Source organism: Pseudophryne corroboree, chromosome 8 (genome assembly GCF_028390025.1).
Source record: "Pseudophryne corroboree isolate aPseCor3 chromosome 8, aPseCor3.hap2, whole genome shotgun sequence".
Lineage (NCBI taxonomy): Eukaryota > Metazoa > Chordata > Amphibia > Anura > Myobatrachidae > Pseudophryne > Pseudophryne corroboree.
In genome coordinates, this window is record NC_086451.1 from 401,388,184 (window position 1) to 401,414,111 (window position 25,928).

Below are 25,928 nucleotides of genomic sequence, written 5' to 3' on the forward strand. Positions count from 1 at the left end.
CATACTAGCCTACCTGACCCTCTCCATGAGGGAGAAAATGCTCTGTTCCTGGACTTTCCTGGTACTGTATGATTGCCATCACCTGTGGTGAAGCACCTTTCTTATCAATTAACTAGCTCACCACAGGTGATGGCAATCATACATTACCAGGAAAGTCCAGGAAAAGAGCATTTTCTCCCCCATGGAGAGGGTCAGGTAGGCAAGTATGTTCTATTATCTAGAGCACAGGTTCTCAAACTCGGTCCTCAGGACCCCACACAGTGCATGTCTTGCAGGTAACTCAGCAGGTGCACAGGTGCATTAATTACTCACTGACACATTTTAAAAGGTCCACAAGCGGAGCTAATTATTTCACTTGTAATTATGTGAGGAGAGTACAAAACATGCCCTGTGTGGGGTCCACACAGTGCGTGAGTTTGAGTACCTGTGATCTTGAGCCGTGGTTCCCAAACTCAGTCCTCAAGTACCCCCAATAGTTCATGTTTTCCAGGTCTCCTCATAGGATTGCAAGTGAAACAATTTGCTCCACCTTTGGGTCTTTTAAAATGTGTCAGTGAGTAATGAATACACCTGTTCAACTGCTAGGTGAATGGAAAACATGAACTGTTGGGGGTACTCGACGACCAAGTTTGGGAACCACAGGTTCTTAAATTCTGTCCTCAGGACCACAAACAGTTCATGTTTTCCATGCTCCTCCAGAATCACTAGTGACATAATGAGCTCCACCTGTGGATGTTGTAAAATGTGTCAGTGAGTAATGAATACACCTGTTTTCCTGCTAGTTGACCTGGAAAATGTGAACTGTGTGGGGTCCTGAGGACTGAGTTTGATTACCACTGATCTAGAGATTACAATATTTTTGCTAGAGTGGAAATTTTAGGTTCAGAATAGTAGAATATTTTTGTATTTTTTTACAAGAAAATAAATCTGTTTGTACCACTATAGCAGATTATGTAATTACAGCAATTGCTATAGCAAAGAAAATAATTTATATTGCCTAAGCTATTACATAATTTCAGTACTCTGTGACTAATTCAGTCTAGAGTACTTTAATTGCTATGCTCCACCTACTCTACACTGTTCCTCTGCATGATCCATCCTCTATCATACATAGGCAAAGCTAACTGATTGTTCTTAGTAGACACTAGCGGCAGACCATCAGATACACAGTGAAGTCAATCCTGTGGGAGCTTAGAATGTATTTACTACAAGATTTCACATCGCTACTGATGTTATATGCTTTTTTCCTCATCTCGTATTTTTGGTTGAAGAGATTTTGGAGAAATGACAACCTTCCCCCTGGACCGACACCTCTTCCATTGTTGGGGAACTTCCTACAGTTAGGAGTAGGAGAAATAGTGACCTCTATGACTAAAGTAAGTCCCTTTAAAGGTTTTTATTTTATTTTAACTGAAGCTGATCAGATATCTTACAAAATATTTTATATCAAAGTATGCTGTAAATGCAGAAGTGCGTATGAGAAGAGTGTTGTAGGGAGACATAATCAATGTTCTATATGGTGGAACAGATAATGTTGCCTCTAATTTTGACAGACTTACCTGTATGAAAATATATGACATATATGAGGTTATCTATGATGTACAACTGCAGGACAAATGCTAGAACTTCCCTGTTGCAATACTTTATGCCCACTTTGTGTGTTTATAGTTAAGGGCATGCTCCTATGACTGTATCTATATGTGATGATGGAAGTAAGTGCTAAAATGTAGGTGCTTATATTTACCAGGAGTAAACTCAAATTGTACAGGTAATCACCAGCTCCTACTTGCTAAATGTAGGGGGGCTGCCGCTACCCCCGTGCCTGGAGAGGAGAGTCAGCAGACATCTTCAGGTCCCGGCACCAGTGCAATGGATCCCGAAGACACTGCGGTGTGACTACGCATGTGCAAACCCCCAGCTTCTATGGACTGCACCCACTGTAGCCCATAGAAGCCAGATTGGGCTGCACAAAAGGCAAGGAGTGGATTCCTACAGGAAGCAGGTCCCTGCTTATCGCAGACCAGTCTGGCAGTCCCAATGGGACTGCCTTGCGTGTCCATGAATGACAGGTAGGACTCCCAATAGGAAGTCAATGCCATTCACAGTGAAGCCAGTGCAGCCATGGTCTGCATCTGGCTTCACTGACACTGAGTGGAGTGGTTGACTTTATCTGGGGGTCTGCTGTCTTGCAGCCTATAGGTAAAATCCGCCACTGGTATTCACCTCGAGTATTAAAATAAATATAAATGTCATCAGTTGACCAAAGTAGATGTGTCCTTCATTTCGACTCTTGGAGCTTTTCCAGTGACCAAATATGTTGTATTTCTGCTTATATGAGAAGGCAGTCACCTTAGATTATTACTATGAATTGGTGACACACAGGTGAACAGTAATAATGGATTGACTTAATATATATATTTGAGGTATATACTTAAAGTGGGATGTATTCATGTGACCGGCGGTCAGGAGACTGATGGTCACATAACCTCCCCCCACATCCAGCCCCCTTACTATCCCAACAGTCGGCATGCCGACCAACAGGGACTATTCCCACTCGTGGGTGTCCACGACATGCATAGAGTGGGAATAAAACCCATAGGGACCGCAGGTCACCACAGAGCCCATAAGGGGCTTCCTGCACTCGCTGCTTGGAATCCACTGTCGGTATCCCGGTGTCGGTATGCTGACCGCCGGTCAGCCAAACCACACCCCTTAAAGTTAATGGTATGAAATATTATTGATTTTCTGTAGACACAATATACACAAAGATTCCCCGATCCACCAATCTGCGCCGATACATTCAGATATGTTTCAGTGATTTGCAGATAATTTTAAGTAAATACAGATCTGCCAATTTTGAAAAGTTAATTAGTTTATTAGAAACAGTCTGGAAATCTGCTGATTGTTACCATACACTAGCAATCTACAGCCCCAATTGATCTGCAAAATCAAACATGTTGGAGAACCTGATTACAATCGATGTTTGGACTGAGGGCCTAATTCAACATGGACCACAAAAGCAAAATCTTTCTCTAATGGGCAAAACCATGTGCACTGCAGGTGGGGCAAATGTAACATGTGCAAAGAGAGTTAGATTTGTGTGGGTTATATTGTTTCTGTTCAGGGAAAATACTGGCTGCTTTATTTTTACACTGCAATTTAGATTTCAGTTTAAACACACCCCATCCAAAATCAAACTCTCTCTACACATGTTACATATGACCCATCTGCACTACACATGGTTTTGCCCATTAGAGGAAGATTTTGCTTTTGCGATCCATGCTGAATCAGACCCTAAATCATACTTGCCTACCTGACCCTCTCCATGAGGGAGAAAATGCTCTGTTCCTGGACTTTCCTGGTAATGTATGATTGCCATCACCTGTGGTGAAACACCTTTCTTATCAATTAACTAGCTCACCACAGGTGATGGCAATCATACATTACCAGGAAAATCCAGGAACAGAGCATTTTCTCCCTCATGGAGAGGGTCAGGTAGGCAAGTATGCCCTAAATCCGCGATCTGTGAAGTCCAAACATTGCAATTTAGCCCAATGCATACCTCCTAACATGACCCTCTCCAGGAGGGACAGAATGCTCTGCTCCTGGACTTCCCTCTTAATTAATTATTGCCATCACCTGTGGTGAAATACATTTCTTATCAAACTAGTTCAACACAGGTGATTGCAATCATACATTAAGAGGGAAGTCCAGGAGCATTCTGTCCCTCCTGGAGAGGGTCATGTTGGGAGGTATGTAATGATTTACAGGAACATTAATTTCTAAGACAAGATACCTGGTTTTACATTTTAAACGGTTGCCCCTTCCAAATACTGGGCAGACTCTGTGGAAACTTGCTGATCTTGCACACTATTACATATAACCCCCAAAGTTTAAGATTTGAATGGAATACAATTTAATTTATTTTCTTAATTAAAAGTGTATGGCTTGCCACTAGTGATGAGCGGGTTCGGTTCCTCGGAATCCGGACCCCCCCGAACTTCACCCATTTTACACGGTTCCGAGGCGGACTCGGATCTTCCAGCTTTGCTCGGTTAACCCGAGCACGCCCGATCGTCATCATCCCGCTGTCGGATTCTCGCGAGATTCGTATTCTATGTAAGGAGCCGCGCGTCGCAGCCATTTTCACTCGTGCATTGGAGATTATAGGGAGAGAACGTGTGCAGCGTTCTCTCAGTTGTGTTCAGTGTGCTGCAAATATCTGTACTCAGTGTGCTGCAAATATCTGTGCTCAGTGTGCTTGCAAATATCTGTGCTCAGTGTGCTGAAAATATCTACGTTCTCTGCCTGAAAAACGCTCCATATCTGTGCTGCATTGTAGTATATAGTAGGAGGACAGTGCAGAATTTTGCTGACCAGTGACCACCAGTATTATATCAGCATGGTACAGTAGTCCACTGCTCTAACTACCTCTGTGTCATCAAGTATACTATCCATCCATACCTGTGGTGCATTTAAGTTTTGCACAGTATATATAGTAGGAGGACAGTGCATAATTTTGCTGACCACTAGTATATAATATATATCAGTACGGTACAGTAGTCCACTGTTCTACCTACCTCTGTGTCGTCAAGTATACTATCCATCCATTCCTGTGGTGCATTTAAGTTTTGCGCAGTATATATAGTAGGAGGACAGTGCATAATTTTGCTGACCACCAGTATATAATATATAGCAGTACGGTACAGTAGTCCACTGCTCTACCTACCTCTGTGTCGTCAAGTATACTATCCATCCATACCTGTGGTGCATTTAAGTTTTGCGCAGTATATATAGTAGGAGGACAGTGTATAATTTTGCTGACCACCAGTATATAATATATAGCAGTACGGTACAGTAGGCCACTGCTCTTCCTACCTCTATGTCGTCAAGTATACTATCCATCCATACCTGTGGTGCATTTAAGTTTTGCGCAGTATATATAGTAGGAGGACAGTGCATAATTTTGCTGACCACAAGGATATAATATATAGCAGTACGGTACAGTAGGCCATTGCTAATGATATATTACTGGCATATAATTCCACACATTAAAAAATAGAGAACAACAATGTGGAGGGTAAAATAGGGAAAGATCAAGATCCACTTACACCTCGTGCTGAAGCTGCTGCCACTAGTCATGGCCGAGACGATGAAATGCCATCAACGTCGTCTGCCAAGGCCGATGCCCAATGTCATAGTAGAGAGCATGTAAAATCAAAAAAACAAAAGTTCAGTAAAATGACCCAAAAATCAAAATTAAAAGCGTCTGAGAAGCGTAAACTTGCCAATGTGCCATTTACGACACGGAGTGGCAAGGAACGGCTGAGGCCCTCTCCTATGTTCCTCATGACTAGTGGGTCAGCTTCACATGAGGATGGAAGCACTCATCCTCTCGCTAGAAAAATGAATAGACTTAAGCTGGCAAAAGCAAAGCAAAGTACTGTGCGTTCTTCTAAATCACAAATACCCAAGGAGAGTCCAATTGTGTCGGTTGCGATGCCTGACCTTCCCAACACTGGATGGGAAGAGGTAGCGCCTTCCTCCATTTGCTGGAAGGAGCACCCGCAGTCCAGTTCCCGATAGTCAAATTGAAGATGTCACTCTTGAAGTACACCAGGATGAGGATATGGGTGTTGCTGGCGCTGAGGAGGAAATTGACAAGGAGGATTCTGATGGTGAGGTGGTTTGTTTAAGTCAGGCACCCGGGGAGACACCTGTTGTTCGTGGGACAAAAAAAATGGCCATTGACATGCCTGGTCAAATTACAAAAAAAATCACCTCTTCGGTGTGGAATTATTTTAACAGAAATGCGGACAACAGGTGTCAAGCCGTGTGTCGCCTTTGTCAAGCTGTAATAAGTAGGGGTAAGAATGTTAACCACCTCGAAACATACTCCCTTATACGCCACCTGGAGCACATTCATCAGAAGTCATTGACAAGTTCAAAAACTTTGGGTGACAGCGGAAGCAGTCCACTGCCAACCAAATCCCTTCCTCTTGTAACCAAGCTCCTGCAAACCACACCACCAACTCCCTCAGTGTCAATTTCCTCCTTAGACAGGAAAGCCAATAGTCCTGCAGGCCATGTCACTGTCAAGTCTAATGAGTCCTCTCCTGCCTGGGATTCCTCCAATGCAGCCTTGAGTGTAACGCCTGCTGCTGCTGGCGCTGCTGTGGTTGCTGCTGGGAGTCGATCGTCATCCCAGAGGGGAAGTCGGAAGACCACTTGTACTACTTCCAGTAAGCAATGGACTGTCCAACAGTCCTTTGCGAGGAAGATGAAATATCACAGCAGTCATCCTGCTGCAAAGCGGATAACTCAAGCCTTGGCAGCCTGGGCGGTGTGAAACGTGTTTCTGGTATCCACCGTTAATTCACAGGAAACTAGAGAATTGCTTGAGGTACTGTGTCCCCGGTACCAAATACCATCTAGGTTCCATTTCTCTAGGCAGGCGATACCGAGAATGTACACAGACCTCAGAAAAAGAGTCACCAGTGTCCTAAAAAATGCAGTTGTACCCAATGTCCAATTAACCACGGACATGTGGACAAGTGGAGCAGGGCAGACTAAGGACTATATAACTGTGACAGCCCACAGGGTAGATGTATTGCCTCTCGCAGCAAGAAGAGCAGCGGCGGCACCAGTAGCAGCATCTCGCAAACGCCAACTCGTTCCTAGGCAGGCTACGCTTTGTATCACCGCTTTCCATAAGAGGCACACAGCTGAAAACCTCTTACGGAAACTGAGGAACATTATCGCAGAATGGCTTACCCCAATTGGACTCTCCTGGGGATTTGTGACATCGGACAATGCCACCAATATTGTGCGTGCATTACATGTGGGCAAATTCCAGCACGTCCCATGTTTTGCACATACATTGAATTTGGTGGTGCAGAATTATTTAAAAAACGACAGGGGCGTGCAAGAAATGCTGTTGGTGGCCCGAAGAATTGCGGGCCACTTTCGGCATTCAGCCACCACGTGCCGAAGACTGGAGCACCAGCAAACACTCCTGATCCTGCCCCGCCATCATCTGAAGCAAGAGGTGGTAACGAGGTGGAATTCAACCCTCTATATGCTTCAGAGGATGTAGGAGCAGCAAAAGGCCATTCAAGCCTATACAGCTACCTACGATATAGGCAAAGGAGGGAGAATGCACCTGACTCAAGCGCAGTGGAGAATGATTTCAACGTTGTGCAAAATTGTGCAACCCTTTGAACTTGCCACACGTGAAGTCAGTTCAGACACTGCCAGCCTGAGTCAGGTCATTCCCCTCATCAGGCTTTTGCAGAAGAAGCTGGGGAGATTGAAGGAGGAGGAAAAACAGAGCGATTCCGCTAGGCATGTGGGACTTGTGGATGGAGCCCTTGATTCGCTTAACCAGGATTCACGGGTGGTCAATCTGTTGAAATCAGAGCACTACATTTTGGCCACCGTGCTCGATCCTAGATTTAAAACCTACGTTGTATCTCTCTTTCTGGCAGACACAAGTCTACAGAGGTTCAAAGACCTCCTGGTGAGAAAATTGTCAAGTCAAGCGGAACGTGACCTGTCAACAGCTCCTCCTTCACATTCTCCCGCAACTGGGGCTGCGAGGAAAAGGCTAAGAATTCCGAGCCCACCCGCTGGCGGTGATGCAGGGCAGTCTGGAGCAAATGCTGACATCTGGTCCGGACTGAAGGACCTGCTAATGATTACTGACATGTCGTCTACTGTCACTGCATATGATTCTGTCACCATTGAAAGAATGGTGGAGGATTATATGAGTGACCGCATCCAAGTAGGCATGTCAGACAGTCCGTACGTATACTGGCAGGAAAAAGAGCCAATTTGGAGGCCCTTGCCGAAACTGGCTTTATTTTACCTAAGTTGTCCCCCTTCCAGTGTGTACTCCGAAAGAGTGTTTAGTGCAGCCACTCACCTTGTCAGCAATCGGCGTACGAGGTTACTACCAGAAAATGTGGAGAAGATGATGTTCATAAAATGAATTATAATCAATTCCTCCGTGGAGACATTCACCAGCAATTGCCTCCAGAAAGTACATAGGGACCTGAGATGGTGGATTCCAGTGGAGACAAATTAATAATCTGTGAGGAGGGGGATGTACACAGTGAAAGGGGTGAGGAATCGGAGGATGAGGAGTAGTAGGACATCTTGCCTCTGTAGAGCCAGTTTGTGCAAGGAGAGATTGATTGCTTCTTTTTTGGTAGGGGCCCAAACCAACCAGTCATTTCAGTCTCAGTCGTGTGGCAGACCCTGTCGCTGAAATGATGGGTTTGTTAAAGTGTGCATGTCCTGTTAATACAACATAAGGGTGGGTGGGAGGGGCCAAGGACAATTCCATCTTGCACCTCTTTTTTCTTTAATTTATCTTTGCATCGTATGCTGTTTGGGGACTATTTTTTGAAGTGCCATCCTGCCTGACACTGCAGTGCCACTCCTAGGTGGGCCAGGTGTTTGTGTCGGCCACTTGGGTCGCTTAGCTTAGTCACACAGCTACCTCATTGCACCTCTTTTTTTCTTTGCATCATGTGCTGTTTGGGGACTATTTTTTAAATCTGCCATCCTGTCTGACACTGCAGTGCCACTCCGAGATGGGCCAGGTGTTTGTGTCGGCCACTTGGGTCGCTTAGCTTAGTCATCCAGCAACCTCGGTGCAAATTTTAGGACTAAAAATAATATTGTGAGGTGTGAGGTGTTCAGAATAGACTGGAAATGAGTGGACATTATGGTTATTGAGGTTAATAATCCTATGGGATCAATATGACCCCCAAATTCTATGATTTAAGCTGTTTTTGAGGGTTTTTTGTGAAAAAAAACACCCGAATCCAAAACACACCCGAATCCGACAAAAAAATTTCAGGGAGGTTTCGCCAAAACGCGTCCAAATCCAAAACACGGCCACGGAACCGAATCCAAAACCAAAACACAAAACCCGAAAAATGTCCGGTGCACGTCACTGCTTGCCATAATATCCCTTTAATGTGTGATACCTATGATTAGTATAGGCCCACACATAGCGGCCAAGTGGGTCCCGTTCAGCGGGACCCACTTTTCCGGAAGGAGAGTGCACATGGGCGCCTATTCAGGCCAGTGCCATATTTAGGTCCTGATGGGCCTGGAGCTGAAATTTATAAAAACCTTTTGTGTGCTGCCACAGGGGCTGTGACTAGCATGGTGGGGTGTGTCTACTGATAAGGGGTTGGTGGTCTTTGCTGTGGGGTGTGGTCTGTGCCATGGGGTGTGGCTAGCACCATGGAGGGCATAGCTACCCACCTACCTTCAACCACCACAATCCCCATCCACTCTACTTATAAAAAGCATACACCACCTGTTATGTTATTGCCTACTGAATGCAAGCTTATACCAGTTGTGAGTGCTGGCTCCATGGTTTTACTCTCTCTCTCTTTTTTTATATATATATATATATATATATATATATTCAAATGCAGAGATCTGAGGGTGCTAGATTAATGGTATTGTTCACGTACTTAATTGCAGTGACATACAATAAAAGTCTCAAATACATTCAGGTAAAATGTATTCATAAAAATACAATAAAACATCAAGAGCATCAATAAGGTTTTACAAAGCTGTGTCTTCAGATTTATCCGATTTTACATTCAGTTTCTTTGTTGGTATAGATTCACTGAGTGACACAAATGCAGAAAGACAGATTGACCCAACGTGTTTCGGCCCTTAATGGGACTTCTTCAGGGGTACAGAAATCGGATGCTCAGACAATGAGGTGGGAATAACTTGATAAACCATCTACACCTCTAATTGTACCAGTTCAGGTAGGTTTATACAACCAGGTTATATATGGTGTATTAGATCGCAACGCAATATGGCTTCATATCATTACGTGATGGATTATATCTCAACAATGGTCTTAGTATGACCAATGGTAAATGAACATATATCTATCACTCAACTGTTGTGGATGATAATCAACTTTCAGCATAGAGATCACTGGGCATAATATGCATAAAAATGATGATGTCCAGTGGACTCTGAGAGGAACACATCATCATTTTTATGCATATAATGCCCAGTGCTCTATATGCTGAAAGTTGATCATCATCCACAACAGTTCAGTAATAGATATTTGTTCATTTACCACACCCTCCTTGAAAACATCTGGGCATGCCTGCGTTTTTCCTGACACTCCCACAAAACGGGCAGTTACCACCCACAAACGCCTGCTTCCTGTCAATCACCTTGCATACACCTAGCAATCAAAAATGTTGCTGGATGCAATTTGCCCATGCGCACTACGATACGTAAGCATGCACAGTCAATCGATAATCATCTGCCTTGCGAATTCGCACAACACCGATCAGGTCTGAATTATCCCCTAGATCGACGTGTAAATGACAATGCTAATGGTTGACAAGTACATAAGGTCAGAGCCGGCCATAACCAATATGATGCCCTAGGCAAGATTTTGTCTGGTGCCCCCTAGCACCACCGCTATTTCCGCCTCTGACCCTGTACCCCTTTTCCAGCACCATCACCCCTCACCTATAGCAGTCCTCATTTTCGTGTTCCTACCCCCTATATTTAAAATAGGAACAGTGTGCACATTCTGCACGCCGTCCTAAGAGGGATGTGTTTTTGCTGGCAAGGGGCATGGGCACACAATAGTACCCTTAATTCAAATTATGCCACACAGTGGTGCAACTTTTTTCATGTTTTATTATGCAATAGTGTCCCTTATTCACGTTATATCACACAGTAGTACCACTTTACAATATATACGTTACACCTCACAGTAGTGCCCTTTATTCACATTACACCACACTGAATTGCTCCTTATTCACATTACACCACATGATATTGCTCCTTATTCACATTAGACCACACAGTAGTGCCCTTTCTATACATTATGCCACATAGTAGAGCACTTTATACACATAATGCCACACATTAGTAATGCATTTATACACATAATACCACACAGTAATGCCCCCTCACATATATGACACACATTATTAATGTCCTTATAAACATACTGTAATGTGCCTTACACATTCTGCCAACCATTATTAATTCCCCTATTACACATAAAGGGGGGTCATTCCGACCCGTTCGCACGAAGCGGTTCTTCGCTGTGGAGAGTACTGGTCGGAACTGCGCATGCGCGGCGTTGCCCATCGACGGACGTCGCCAGGCAACGGAGCGCCCAGCGAAAAAAAAAGACACAGCGCTGGACGGAAGAAGATTGACAGCGGAGAGGCGTTCCGGGGCGGATACTCACCGTTGGAGGCCATTTTCCAGGAGTAGTAAGAAGAAAGCAGGCTTGTCCAGGCGAACGGATGTCAGGACCGGGACCTTCATCGCTGGATCCGTCGCACTGGGTAAGTAGCTGCAGGGCTAGTCTTGTTTTGCAGGAAACTTTTTAAGCATAGCAGGGCTGCACAAGCGATCGCAGCCCTGCTATGCTAAAATACACTCCCCCATAGGCGAGGATTAGTTGATTGCAAAAAGTTGCTGGCTGTGATCAACTTGGAATGAACCCCCATGTCCCTTACACATTTGCTGCACATTATTAATGCATTTATACCATACTTGCCTAGCTGACCCTCTCCATGAGGGAGAAAATGCTCTGTTCCTGGACTTTCCTGGTAATGTATGATTGCCATCACCTGTGGTGAGCTAGTTAATTGATAAGAAAGGTGTTTCATCACAGGTGATGGGAATCATACATTACCAGGAAAGTCCAGGAACAGAGCATTTTCTCCCTCATGGAGAGGGTCAGGTAGGCAAGTATGATTTATACACATGCAGGCTTGGACTGGCCCACAGGGGTACAGGGGAAACCAACGGTAGGCCCCACTGCCTGGAGGCCCACCTCCTGCTCTAAGGATCAGGTTCCAGACTGTGCACTTGAATTATACATCATACATATGTTACCTAATATTGGACTGTGGTGTATTTTCTACAGTGCATTGCTGTTATTAATCTGGTACATTATCATGCATGCAGCAGCTGAATTTACTGTATATATTTATGAAGGGGCCCAGACGTTGCACTCTCTAATGGTTAGTCAAACCAATGAGATGGCAGGCCATACCCCCTCAGCAGACTGACAACTCCCCTAAACCTGGGCCCCTACCACTGCATTCCCCCCGTGGGCCCTACATGCCCCAGTCCGACACTGTACACATGACATGCATAATGCCTCTTATGCCAAATACTATTGCACAATCAGCCTACCTGCACACAGCACTAACACGGCCGCTAACACTGTGACCTCTGCCTCTGCTGTACAGATGTGTCCTCATACATCTTGCCTCAATACACCATGGCAGCTCTCCTAACGCATACTTGCCTGCCTGACCCTCTCCATGAGGGAGAAAATGCTCTGTTCCTGGACTTTCCTGGTAATGTATGATTGCCATCACCTGTGGTGAGCTAGTTAATTGATAAGAAAGGTGTTTCACCACAGGTGATGGCAATCATACATTACCAGGAAAGTCCAGGAACAGAGAGGGTCAGGTAGGCAAGTATGTCCTAACGTTGGGCAGCTTTTTTATGAAAATGCATCTTATTTGCATTTCTGTATGGCTAGGATGCACAAGCAGCTTCTGCTGAATAAAATGATATGCGGCTGTGGCTGTATCGGCATACAAAATGCTACACACAGAATATAGGCATGCCGCATATCATTTTAATCAGCAGAAGCTGCTGGTGCCCCTAGGCATGCCAAATGCCCTAGGCAGTTGCCTAGTTTGCCTATGCCTAGGTCCGTCTCTGCATAAGGTTGACAAGTTCAAATGGTTGACACAGATATGATTTTTTTCCCTTTTTTTCCTTTTTCATACTTTGCAATCCACGTGGACTACAATTGGTATAAGTAACAGGCCCGAAGCTAGGGGACGTGGTACACTAATTGGGATTCCTTGTGCTCTATTGATTGTAGAGCATCCTACTGTACTCTATTGATTGTAGAGCATCCTACTGTAGATCTATTGAACCAAAACTATAACTATATATATATATATATATGTGCCAAGAGATTGAAGAAGCAGGGAGCGCCAATAATGCATTAAAAGAGTACAGCAATTTTATTTTAAAAATCCAGATCGGTCACAAGTAAAAAACCCGTACCATAAAAGGCGGTCAAACCACCGCTCGTATAACCAGCATATGATTTTACCCCACTGTGCAAACCAGCATTCTCAGTTCCAAATCCAAAACGTCAGACCACGCCCATACGCGTTTCGTCATTCGACTTCGTCAGTAGGCTTGGTTTGTATCAGGAAGCGTGTCTCTCACACAGAGAATTATCTGGATGTGTTCATCCAGTTAGATCCAGATGGTCTCCACACCTCATTATACAAAAAACCCACCGATAGAAATAATGTTTTACATTTTTCTAGTCAACATCCCATTAGTACCAAAAAAGGTCTCCCATACTCACAGTTTCTCAGAGTGCATAGAATTTCGGATAATTTGATGACAACCGAAAGGGACATAGATGCCATGATTCGTCAGTTTGTGGCCAGAGGATACAAGTTTGATTAATTAATACGCATCAAACAGAAAGTATTGGCTATCCCTAGAGAACAGGCCCTGGTACCTACTACCAAAAATTCTAAATTAAATAATAAAATCCCATTTGTACAGAAATTTCACAACCAAAGTGCCGATACTGTAAGACACACAAAAAGGTTGTGGCCTCTAGTGAAAAGTGACCCTGACCTGAAGGTCTTTCATGAGACCGAGGTCATGCCTAGTTTTTCACGGAACAAGAACTTAAAAGATTGGCTTATAAAAAATGACATCTCAGGGTTTTCCAGAATTCCTGCTTCTATGCACTTTTTGAGCCGTCGTCCTGGGTGCTACCGATGCACGGGTTGCACCACTTGTAGTTTCCTGGAAAGTGGGGATTCGTTTTCACACCCACATTCAGGGAAACGGTTTTCTATTCGTCAGGTTTTGACATGCTCTAGTACGCATGTCATATACTTCATTCGCTGCCCATGTGGTCTTCTCTACATAGGGAAGACCACGAGACAGTTTAAAGAACGCATGAATATGCATAGGTCATCGATACGTAAAGCAGTGGACGGCCTGGTGGTGCCACAAGAACAACCAGTGGCACGCCATTTTAGGATCTTTAAACATGGGTTGACTACATTACGCTACAAAATTATTGATCAGGCCCCAAAAAATATTAGAGGAGGTGACAGAGATCGTGCTCTGTTACAGAGGGAAGTGAAATGGATACATCGACTAGATACTGTGGCCCCTCGTGGCCTGAATGAATCATTAGGCCTTAATTGCTTCCTTTGAAACATTTTGTTAAAGTGTTTTTTTGAATTCTGGGTGTGTATATATCTGCTGTCTTAGTGTAATGTTGCCTTTTATACCATTTACCAATCAGTCCACTTGGTGTCCTAAGTTTTAGATATTGTCTTGATTAGACATGATTTACTATATTGCTCTGTGCCAATTGTCCCTGTGGTTATATTGTTTTTAGTATGTATGGGCTTCCGCATTTTCTGCCTCCCCCCTGGTTGCTGGGCTACGGGACGCCGGGACGCACTGATCACACAGAGGCGGGGTGAGGGTCACATGGCACCTAGTGTTCCGGGTCCGTAACCAGGTCTAGGAGGAGTGGCGGAGGACCCTTATTGGTGGTTGGGTGCACTGACGCTGACCCGCCTTCCTGTGTTGCCGGGTAACGAGAAGCCGGGCTGACGTGATGACGTGCGTGTGGACGCCGGCGGCGGCGAACGTCACCGGAAGACGCTGGGCACCCGGAGCCCGGCGGCATGGCGAGAAGGCGTGGATATCACTTTGGGTGAGCTATAAAATTGTTGACTTTGTTGTTGTATTTATCTGATCCTGATGACGATTTTGCAATAAAATCGAAACGTTGATCTACCTGATCTGTTCATTCCATTCATTAAGAAGACCCGTGAGTGCCACCTGCTTTGAGAGTGATATGCTAGGTTTTTACCTGGGAGAGCACCTGGGCATTATTGATTAAAAGCGTGAGTGCCGGTTGTTGGACTGTGTATATATATATATATATATATATATATATAAAAGAAAGCTTTTTACCTTTTTGTTTGCGCTCATACTATCTGTCTCTACATATATATATATATATTAGAGATGAGCGCTTGAAATTTTTCGGGTTTTGTGTTTTGGTTTTGGGTTCGGTTCCGCGGCCGTGTTTTGGGTTCGAATGCGTTTTGGCAAAACCTCACCGAATTTTTTTTGTCGGATTCGGGTGTGTTTTGGATTCGGGTGTTTTTTTCAAAAAACACTAAAAAACAGCTTAAATCATAGAATTTGGGGGTCATTTTGATCCCAAAGTATTATTAACCTCAATAACCATAATTTACACTCATTTTCAGTCTATTCTGAATACCTCACACCTCACAATATTATTTTTAGTCCTAAAATTTGCACCGAGGTCGCTGTGTGAGTAAGATAAGCGACCCTAGTGGCCGACACAAACACCGGGCCCATCTAGGAGTGGCACTGCAGTGTCACGCAGGATGTCCCTTCCAAAAAACCCTCCCCAAACAGCACATGACGCAAAAAAAAAAGAGGCGCAATGAGGTAGCTGTGTGAGTAAGATTAGCGACCCTAGTGGCCGACACAAACACCGGGCCCATCTAGGAGTGGCACTGCAGTGTCACGCAGGATGGCCCTTCCAAAAAACCCTCCCCAAACAGCACATGACGCAAAGAAAAAAAGAGGCGCAATGAGGTAGCTGTGTGAGTAAGATTAGCGACCCTAGTGGCCGACACAAACACCGGGCCCATCTAGGAGTGGCACTGCAGTGTCACGCAGGATGTCCCTTCCAAAAAACCCTCCCCAAACAGCACATGACGCAAAGAAAAAAAGAGGCGCAATGAGGTAGCTGTGTGAGTAAGATTAGCGACCCTAGTGGCCGACACAAACACCGGGCCCATCTAGGAGTGGCACTGCAGTGTCACGCAGGATGTCCCTTCCAAAAAACCCTCCCCAAACAGCACATGACGCAAAGAAAAAAAGAGGCGCAATGAGGTAGCTGACTGTGTGAGTAAGATTAGCGACCCTAGTGGCCGACACAAACACCGGGCCCATCTAGGAGTGGCACTGCAGTGTCACGCAGGATGTCCCTTCCAAAAAACCCTCCCCAATCAGCACATGATGCAAAGAAAAAGAAAAGAAAAAAGAGGTGCAAGATGGAATTGTCCTTGGGCCCTCCCACCCACCCTTATGTTGTATAAACAAAACAGGACATGCACACTTTAACCAACCCATCATTTCAGTGACAGGGTCTGCCACACGACTGTGACTGATATGACGGGTTGGTTTGGACCCCCCCCAAAAAAGAAGCAATTAATCTCTCCTTGCACAAACTGGCTCTACAGAGGCAAGATGTCCACCTCATCTTCACCCTCCGATATATCACCGTGTACATCCCCCTCCTCACAGATTATCAATTCGTCCCCACTGGAATCCACCATCTCAGCTCCCTGTGTACTTTGTGGAGGCAATTGCTGCTGGTCAATGTCTCCGCGGAGGAATTGATTATAATTCATTTTAATGAACATCATCTTCTCCACATTTTCTGGATGTAACCTCGTACGCCGATTGCTGACAAGGTGAGCGGCGGCACTAAACACTCTTTCGGAGTACACACTTGTGGGAGGGCAACTTAGGTAGAATAAAGCCAGTTTGTGCAAGGGCCTCCAAATTGCCTCTTTTTCCTGCCAGTATAAGTACGGACTGTGTGACGTGCCTACTTGGATGCGGTCACTCATATAATCCTCCACCATTCTATCAATGTTGAGAGAATCATATGCAGTGACAGTAGACGACATGTCCGTAATCGTTGTCAGGTCCTTCAGTCCGGACCAGATGTCAGCATCAGCAGTCGCTCCAGACTGCCCTGCATCACCGCCAGCGGGTGGGCTCGGAATTCTGAGCCTTTTCCTCGCACCCCCAGTTGCGGGAGAATGTGAAGGAGGAGATGTTGACAGGTCGCGTTCCGCTTGACTTGACAATTTTGTCACCAGCAGGTCTTTCAACCCCAGCAGACCTGTGTCTGCCGGAAAGAGAGATCCAAGGTAGGCTTTAAATCTAGGATCGAGCACGGTGGCCAAAATGTAGTGCTCTGATTTCAACAGATTGACCACCCGTGAATCCTTGTTAAGCGAATTAAGGGCTGCATCCACAAGTCCCACATGCCTAGCGGAATCGCTCCCTTTTAGCTCCTTCTTCAATGCCTCCAGCTTCTTCTGCAAAAGCCTGATGAGGGGAATGACCTGACTCAGGCTGGCAGTGTCTGAACTGACTTCACGTGTGGCAAGTTCAAAGGGCATCAGAACCTTGCACAACGTTGAAATCATTCTCCACTGCACTTGAGACAGGTGCATTCCACCTACTATATCGTGCTCAATTGTATAGGCTTGAATGGCCTTTTGCTGCTCCTCCAACCTCTGAAGCATATAGAGGGTTGAATTCCACCTCGTTACCACTTCTTGCTTCAGATGATGGCAGGGCAGGTTCAGTAGTTTTTGGTGGTGCTCCAGTCTTCTGTACGTGGTGCCTGTACGCCGAAAGTGTCCCGCAATTTTTCTGGCCACCGACAGCATCTCTTGCACGCCCCTGTCGTTTTTTAAAAAATTCTGCACCACCAAATTCAAGGTATGTGCAAAACATGGGACGTGCTGGAATTTGCCCATATTTAATGCACACACAATATTGCTGGCGTTGTCCGATGCCACAAATCCACAGGAGAGTCCAATTGGGGTAAGCCATTCCGCGATGATCTTCCTCAGTTGCCGTAAGAGGTTTTCAGCTGTGTGTGTATTCTGGAAAGCGGTGATACAAAGCGTAGCCTGCCTAGGAAAGAGTTGGCGTTTGCGAGATGCTGCTACTGGTGCCGCCGCTGCTGTTCTTGCGGCGGGAGTCCATACATCTACCCAGTGGGCTGTCACAGTCATATAGTCCTGACCCTGCCCTGCTCCACTTGTCCACATGTCCGTGGTTAAGTGGACATTGGGTACAACTGCATTTTTTAGGACACTGGTGAGTCTTTTTCTGACGTCCGTGTACATTCTCGGTATCGCCTGCCTAGAGAAGTGGAACCTAGATGGTATTTGGTAACGGGGGCACACTGCCTCAATAAATTGTCTAGTTCCCTGTGAACTAACGGCGGATACCGGACGCACGTCTAACACCAACATAGTTGTCAAGGACTCAGTTATCCGCTTTGCAGTAGGATGACTGCTGTGATATTTCATCTTCCTCGCAAAGGACTGTTGAACAGTCAATTGCTTACTGGAAGTAGTACAAGTGGGCTTACGACTTCCCCTCTGGGATGACCATCGACTCCCAGCGGCAACAACAGCAGCGCCAGCAGCAGTAGGCGTTACACGCAAGGATGCATCGGAGGAATCCCAGGCAGGAGAGGACGCGTCAGAATTGCCAGTGACATGGCCTGCAGGACTATTGGCATTCCTGGGGAAGGAGGAAATTGACACTGAGGGAGTTGGTGGGGTGGTTTGCGTGAGCTTGGTTACAAGAGGAAGGGATTTACTGGTCAGTGGACTGCTTCCGCTGTCACCCAAAGTTTTTGAACTTGTCACTGACTTATTATGAATGCGCTGCAGGTGACGTATAAGGGAGGATGTTCCGAGGTGGTTAACGTCCTTACCCCTACTTATTACAGCTTGACAAAGGGAACACACGGCTTGACACCTGTTGTCCGCATTTCTGGTGAAATACCTCCACACCGAAGAGCTGATTTTTTTGGTATTTTCACCTGGCATGTCAACGGCCATATTCCTCCCACGGACAACAGGTGTCTCCCCGGGTGCCTGACTTAAACAAACCACCTCACCATCAGAATCCTCCTGGTCAATTTCCTCCCCAGCGCCAGCAACACCCATATCCTCCTCATCCTGGTGTACTTCAACACTGACATCTTCAATCTGACTATCAGGAACTGGACTGCGGGTGCTCCTTCCAGCACTTGCAGGGGGCGTGCAAATGGTGGAAGGCGCATGCTCTTCACGTCCAGTGTTGGGAAGGTCAGGCATCGCAACCGACACAATTGGACTCTCCTTGTGGATTTGGGATTTCGAAGAATGCACAGTTCTTTGCTGTGCTGCTTTTGCCAGCTTGAGTCTTTTCATTTTTCTAGCGAGAGGCTGAGTGCTTCCATCCTCATGTGAAGCTGAACCACTAGCCATGAACATAGGCCAGGGCCTCAGCCGTTCCTTGCCACTCCGTGTGGTAAATGGCATATTGGCAAGTTTACGCTTCTCCTCCGACAATTTTATTTTAGGTTTTGGAGTCCTTTTTTTACTGATATTTGGTGTTTTGGATTTGACATGCTCTGTACTATGACATTGGGCATCGGCCTTGGCAGACGACGTTGCTGGCATTTCATCGTCTCGGCCATGACTAGTGGCAGCAGCTTCAGCACGAGGTGGAAGTGGATCTTGATCTTTACCTAATTTTGGAACCTCAACATTTTTGTTCTCCATATTTTAATAGGCACAACTAAAAGGCACCTCAGGTAAACAATGGAGATGGATGGATTGGATACTAGTATACAATTATGGACGGGCTGCCGAGTGCCGACACAGAGGTAGCCACAGCCGTGAACTACCGCACTGTACTGTGTCTGCTGCTAATATATAGACTGGTTGATAAAGAGATAGTATACTCGTAACTAGTATGTATGTATAAAGAAAGAAAAAAAAACCACGGTTAGGTGGTATATACAATTATGGACGGGCTGCCGAGTGCCGACACAGAGGTAGCCACAGCCGTGAACTACCGCACTGTACTGTGTCTGCTGCTAATATATAGACTGGTTGATAAAGAGATAGTATACTCGTAACTAGTATGTATGTATGAAGAAAGAAAAAAAAACCACGGTTAGGTGGTATATACAATTATGGACGGGCTGCCGAGTGCCGACACAGAGGTAGCCACAGCCGTGAACTACCGCACTGTACTGTGTCTGCTGTTTGTCTGTCTATGACCCCTCCCCCTTCCAGCACCTGATATATAATTATCTCCAGGTATGATTGAGCAGCTTCCAAATTGTTTGTCTGCTTGTGAGCATGAGGCATTGAATGGGAGCAGCATTTGGAAGGCATGCTGTTCCTTGTAGTGCCAATGGGAGATCCTGGGGGTGGCTCCCTGGTAAGTTAGCTCTCTGTCTGGAAATGTTTTAGTATTGACCTTTATCATGAGGCGTACTGTGACAAATTACATGGCCCAATGTGGGCACTGCTATTAAGTAGTTAGGACTGCTGTATCAGAGAAGCCGTGAAGTGGCCAGCAGCTTAAACATGTTTTTGCAAACATTTGTGACAAATTCTCTGAATTTTATTACCAGATAGATTCAGGGATGGTTACAGGTAATTTTCAGTGTGCGGAAGGGAATTTGGGGGTGGGGATTTGCACCCCCCTTCCTCTTTGTTTGTCTGTCTATGACCCCTCCCCCTTCCAGCACCTGATATATAATTATCTCCAGGTATGATTGAGCAGCTTCCAAATTGTTTGTCTGCTTGTGAGCATGAGGCATTGAATGGGAGCAGCATTTGGAAGGCATGCTGTTCCTTGTAGTGCCAATGGGAGATCCTGGGGGTGGCTCCCTGGTAAGTTAGCTCTCTGTCTGGAAATGTTTTAGTATTGACCTTTATCATGAGGCGTACTGTGACAAATTACATGGCCCAATGTGGGCACTGCTATTAAGTAGTTAGGACTGCTGTATCAGAGAAGCCGTGAAGTGGCCAGCAGCTTAAACATGTGTTTGCAAACATTTGTGACAAATTCTCTGAATTTTATTACCAGATAGATTCAGGGATGGTTACAGGTAATTTTCAGTGTGCGGAAGGGAATTTGGGGGTGGGGATTTGCACCCCCCTTCCTCTTTGTTTGTCTGTCTATGACCCCTCCCCCTTCCAGCACCTGATATATAATTATCTCCAGGTATGATTGAGCAGCTTCCAAATTGTTTGTCTGCTTGTGAGCATGAGGCATTGAATGGGAGCAGCATTTGGAAGGCATGCTGTTCCTTGTAGTGCCAATGGGAGATCCTGGGGGTGGCTCCCTGGTAAGTTAGCTCTCTGTCTGGAAATGTTTTAGTATTGACCTTTATCATGAGGCGTACTGTGACAAATTACATGGCCCAATGTGGGCACTGCTATTAAGTAGTTAGGACTGCTGTATCAGAGAAGCCGTGAAGTGGCCAGCAGCTTAAACATGTGTTTGCAAACATTTGTGACAAATTCTCTGAATTTTATTACCAGATAGATTCAGGGATGGTTACAGGTAATTTTCAGTGTGCGGAAGGGAATTTGGGGGTGGGGATTTGCACCCCCCTTCCTCTTTGTTTGTCTGTCTATGACCCCTCCCCCTTCCAGCACCTGATATATAATTATCTCCAGGTATGATTGAGCAGCTTCCAAATTGTTTGTCTGCTTGTGAGCATGAGGCATTGAATGGGAGCAGCATTTGGAAGGCATGCTGTTCCTTGTAGTGCCAATGGGAGATCCTGGGGGTGGCTCCCTGGTAAGTTAGCTCTCTGTCTGGAAATGTTTTAGTATTGACCTTTATCATGAGGCGTACTGTGACAAATTACATGGCCCAATGTGGGCACTGCTATTAAGTAGTTAGGACTGCTGTATCAGAGAAGCCGTGAAGTGGCCAGCAGCTTAAACATGTGTTTGCAAACATTTGTGACAAATTCTCTGAATTTTATTACCAGATAGATTCAGGGATGGTTACAGGTAATTTTCAGTGTGCGGAAGGGAATTTGGGGGTGGGGATTTGCACCCCCCTTCCTCTTTGTTTGTCTGTCTATGACCCCTCCCCCTTCCAGCACCTGATATATAATTATCTCCAGGTATGATTGAGCAGCTTCCAAATTGTTTGACAACTAAAAGGCACCTCAGGTAAACAATGGAGATGGATGGATTGGATACTAGTATACAATTATGGACGGGCTGCCGAGTGCCGACACAGAGGTAGCCACAGCCGTGAACTACCGCACTGTACTGTGTCTGCTGCTAATATATAGACTGGTTGATAAAGAGATAGTATACTCGTAACTAGTATGTATGTATAAAGAAAGAAAAAAAAACCACGGTTAGGTGGTATATACAATTATGGACGGGCTGCCGAGTGCCGACACAGAGGTAGCCACAGCCGTGAACTACCGCACTGTACTGTGTCTGCTGCTAATATATAGACTGGTTGATAAAGAGATAGTATACTCGTAACTAGTATGTATGTATAAAGAAAGAAAAAAAAACCACGGTTAGGTGGTATATACAATTATGGACGGGCTGCCGAGTGCCGACACAGAGGTAGCCACAGCCGTGAACTACCGCACTGTACTGTGTCTGCTGCTAATATAGACTGGTTGATAAAGAGATAGTATACTCGTAACTAGTATGTATGTATAAAGAAAGAAAAAAAAACCACGGTTAGGTGGTATATACAATTATGGACGGGCTGCCGAGTGCCGACACAGAGGTAGCCACAGCCGTGAACTACCGCACTGTACTGTGTCTGCTGCTAATATATAGACTGGTTGATAAAGAGATAGTATACTCGTAACTAGTATGTATGTATAAAGAAAGAAAAAAAAACCACGGTTAGGTGGTATATACAATTATGGACGGGCTGCCGAGTGCCGACACAGAGGTAGCCACAGCCGTGAACTACCGCACTGTACTGTGTCTGCTGCTAATATAGACTGGTTGATAAAGAGATAGTATACTCGTAACTAGTATGTATGTATAAAGAAAGAAAAAAAAAACACGGTTAGGTGGTATATACAATTATGGACGGGCTGCCGAGTGCCGACACAGAGGTAGCCACAGCCGTGAACTACCGCACTGTACTGTGTCTGCTGCTAATATATAGACTGGTTGATAAAGACATAGTATACTCGTAACTAGTATGTATGTATAAAGAAAGAAAAAAAAACCACGGTTAGGTGGTATATATAATTATGGACGGGCTGCCGAGTGCCGACACAGAGGTAGCCACAGCCGTGAACTACCGCACTGTACTGTGTCTGCTGCTAATATATAGACTGGTTGATAAAGAGATAGTATACTCGTAACTAGTATGTATGTATAAAGAAAGAAAAAAAAACCACGGTTAGGTGGTATATACAATTATGGACGGGCTGCCGAGTGCCGACACAGAGGTAGCCACAGCCGTGAACTACCGCACTGTACTGTGTCTGCTGCTAATATAGACTGGTTGATAAAGAGATAGTATACTACTAATATTATATATACTGGTGGTCAGGTCACTGGTCACTAGTCACACTGGCAGTGGCACTCCTGCAGCAAAAGTGGGCACTGTTTAATTTTAATATAATATTATGTACTCCTGGCTCCTGCTATAACCTATAACTGGCACTGCAGTAGTGCTCCCCAGTCTCCCCCACAATTATAAGCTGTGTGAGCTGAGCAGTCAGACAGATATATAATATATATAGATGATGCAGCACACTGGCCTGAGCCTGAGCAGTGCACACAGATATGGTATGTGACTGACTGAGTCACTGTGTGTATCGCTTTTTTCAGGCAGAGAACGGATATATTAAATAAACTGCACTGTGTGTCTGGTGGTCACTCACTATATAATATATTATGTACTCCTGGCTCCTGCTATAACCTATAACTGGCACTGCAGTAGTGCTCCCCAGTCTCCCCCACAATTATAAGCTGTGTGAGCTGAGCAGTCAGACAGATATATATAATATTATTTATATATAGATAATAGATGATGCAGCACACTGGCCTGAGCCCGAGCAGTGCACACAGATATGGTATGTGACTGAGTCACTGTGTGCTGTGTATCGCTTTTTTCAGGCAGAGAACGGATTATAAATAAAACTGGTGGTCACTGGTCACTATCAGCAAAACTCTGCACTGTACTGAGTACTCCTAATGCTCCCCAAAATTAGTAAATCAAGTGTCTCTCTAATCTATTCTAAACGGAGAGGACGCCAGCCACGTCCTCTCCCTATCAATCTCAATGCACGTGTGAAAATGGCGGCGACGCGCGGCTCCTTATATAGAATCCGAGTCTCGCAATAGAATCCGAGCCTCGCGAGAATCCGACAGCGTCATGATGACGTTCGGGCGCGCTCGGGTTAACCGAGCAAGGCGGGAAGATCCGAGTCGCTCGGACCCATGAAAAAAAACATGAAGTTCTGGCGGGTTCGGATTCAGAGAAACCGAACCCGCTCATCTCTAATATATATGTGTGTATTTTATTTATTGCATTGTAGTCCAACGCTTGTTTCGGGACACAGCCCATCCTCAGGGACAAACAAAGTGCATACAAAACCCAATGGCCACTAAATACGCTTAAACACGCCCCAGATTGTACTCACCTGCAGAGCGCCTTCCTTCCGATCATATTGTGGGATGCCAAACACCAGACGGTGATGTAATTGGACTGCGCCACTGCACCACTGCATCACATTTCCATGGTGACCCGTATCACTAACAAATATATACAGATGTAGCCAGGGTCATCATTGCTGCGATGGGTATGTACGTGCATATGCATCGCAGCAATGACTAGCTGCAACTATGCATTACGGATGCGAATATACGTGTATGCATTACGGATGCGAATATACGCACGCACACACCGGCATGCATGCGCATCGTGGCAAACTAGTCACATCCATGAATAGGCATAGCCACAATGAATGTGGCTACACACACACACACACACACACACACACACACACACACACACACACACACACACACACACATATATACACACATTTATATATAATATAGCCTATAGTTGTCATTTAAAAAATAATATACAGAAAATCAGTGAGCAGCCACCAGCAGGTAACAGGTCTGATACCTCACCTCAGTCTGAAGGGTATCAGACTTCATGCTGTTGCAGTCATGCCGCATTCACTGAGCTTTTGCTTACAGTGCCCTGCCAGGCCTGGGCTGTGTGCGTTGTGGTCCCTGGGACGCCAGCATTCCTGGTGAGGTATTGGCGGGGCGGCAACTTTTTGACGTCACGCGCTGTGATGTCACCTGGCGCAGAGGAGGCGCCATTGAGTCACATTATATTTGCTGCGCAAGGAAGTAAGGGAATTAGGGAAAGCCTTCCTCTGCCTCCATCTCAGTGGCGCTGTTTAATCCACCAGGGGATCTTGGGCACTGAGGGAAGAGGGCACATAATCCACCTAAAACACTGCAGGCTGCTGCAGCACAGAGATTTTTTATGCTGCGTGCCTTTTTTGTAGGGTGGGCCAGGAGCTGCATCTACATCAGCCCCATTGTTAATCCGGCCCTGATGCAGGCACCCACATGTGGGTGGCAGTTCCGTCACCACTGGAACCAACAGCAAGATGTGCGACCCGCTTGGCCGCTATGGGGGTAATTCCAAGTTGATCGCAGCAGGATTTTTGTTAGCAGTTGGGCAAAACCATGTGCACTGCAGGGGAGGCAGATTTAACATGTGCAGAGAGAGTTAGATTTGGGTGGGGTGTGTTCAATCTGCAATCTAATTTGCAGTGTAAAAATAAAGCAGCCAGAATTTACCCTGCACAGAAACAAAATAACCCACCCAAATACAAATTTCTCTGCACACGTTATATCTGCCCCCCCTGCAGTGCATATGGTTTTGCCTAATTGCTAACTAACTTGCTGCTGCGATCAACTCAGAATTACCCCCTATGTGTGGACCCAGGCTTAGGCTTACCATACCATCCCTTTAAACCAGGATGCTCATGGATTGCACAGGTTCTGTGTCTGATTAAATCCAGGTGAAATGTAGGCTTGAAGTCAGCAACCACATAACCTGTGTAAATCATAGGTGTCCTCATTTAAAGGGATAGTATGGTAAGCCTACCAATGATTTACACAGGGTCTGTGGCTGATTAA

The 25,928-nt window shown here is 45.5% G+C and overlaps 1 protein-coding gene across 2 annotated transcripts in view; it reads left to right on the forward strand.

Annotated features, from left to right (window-relative positions):
* The first annotated feature begins 1,107 nt into the window (after window positions 1–1,107).
* Window positions 1,108–25,928, forward strand: part of LOC134949298 (cytochrome P450 2G1-like) — a 241,137-nt gene continuing 216,316 nt past the window's right edge. Inside the window, exon 1 of one of the 2 annotated variants that reach the window (XM_063937794.1) lies at window positions 1,108–1,376. In XM_063937794.1, coding sequence (XP_063793864.1) covers window positions 1,197–1,376 — 180 coding nt within the window. In that variant the 5' untranslated portion in view covers window positions 1,108–1,196. Of the gene's footprint in view, window positions 1,377–9,674; window positions 9,801–25,928 lie in introns of those variants that run through there. The other variant, XM_063937795.1, reaches the window with a different exon arrangement.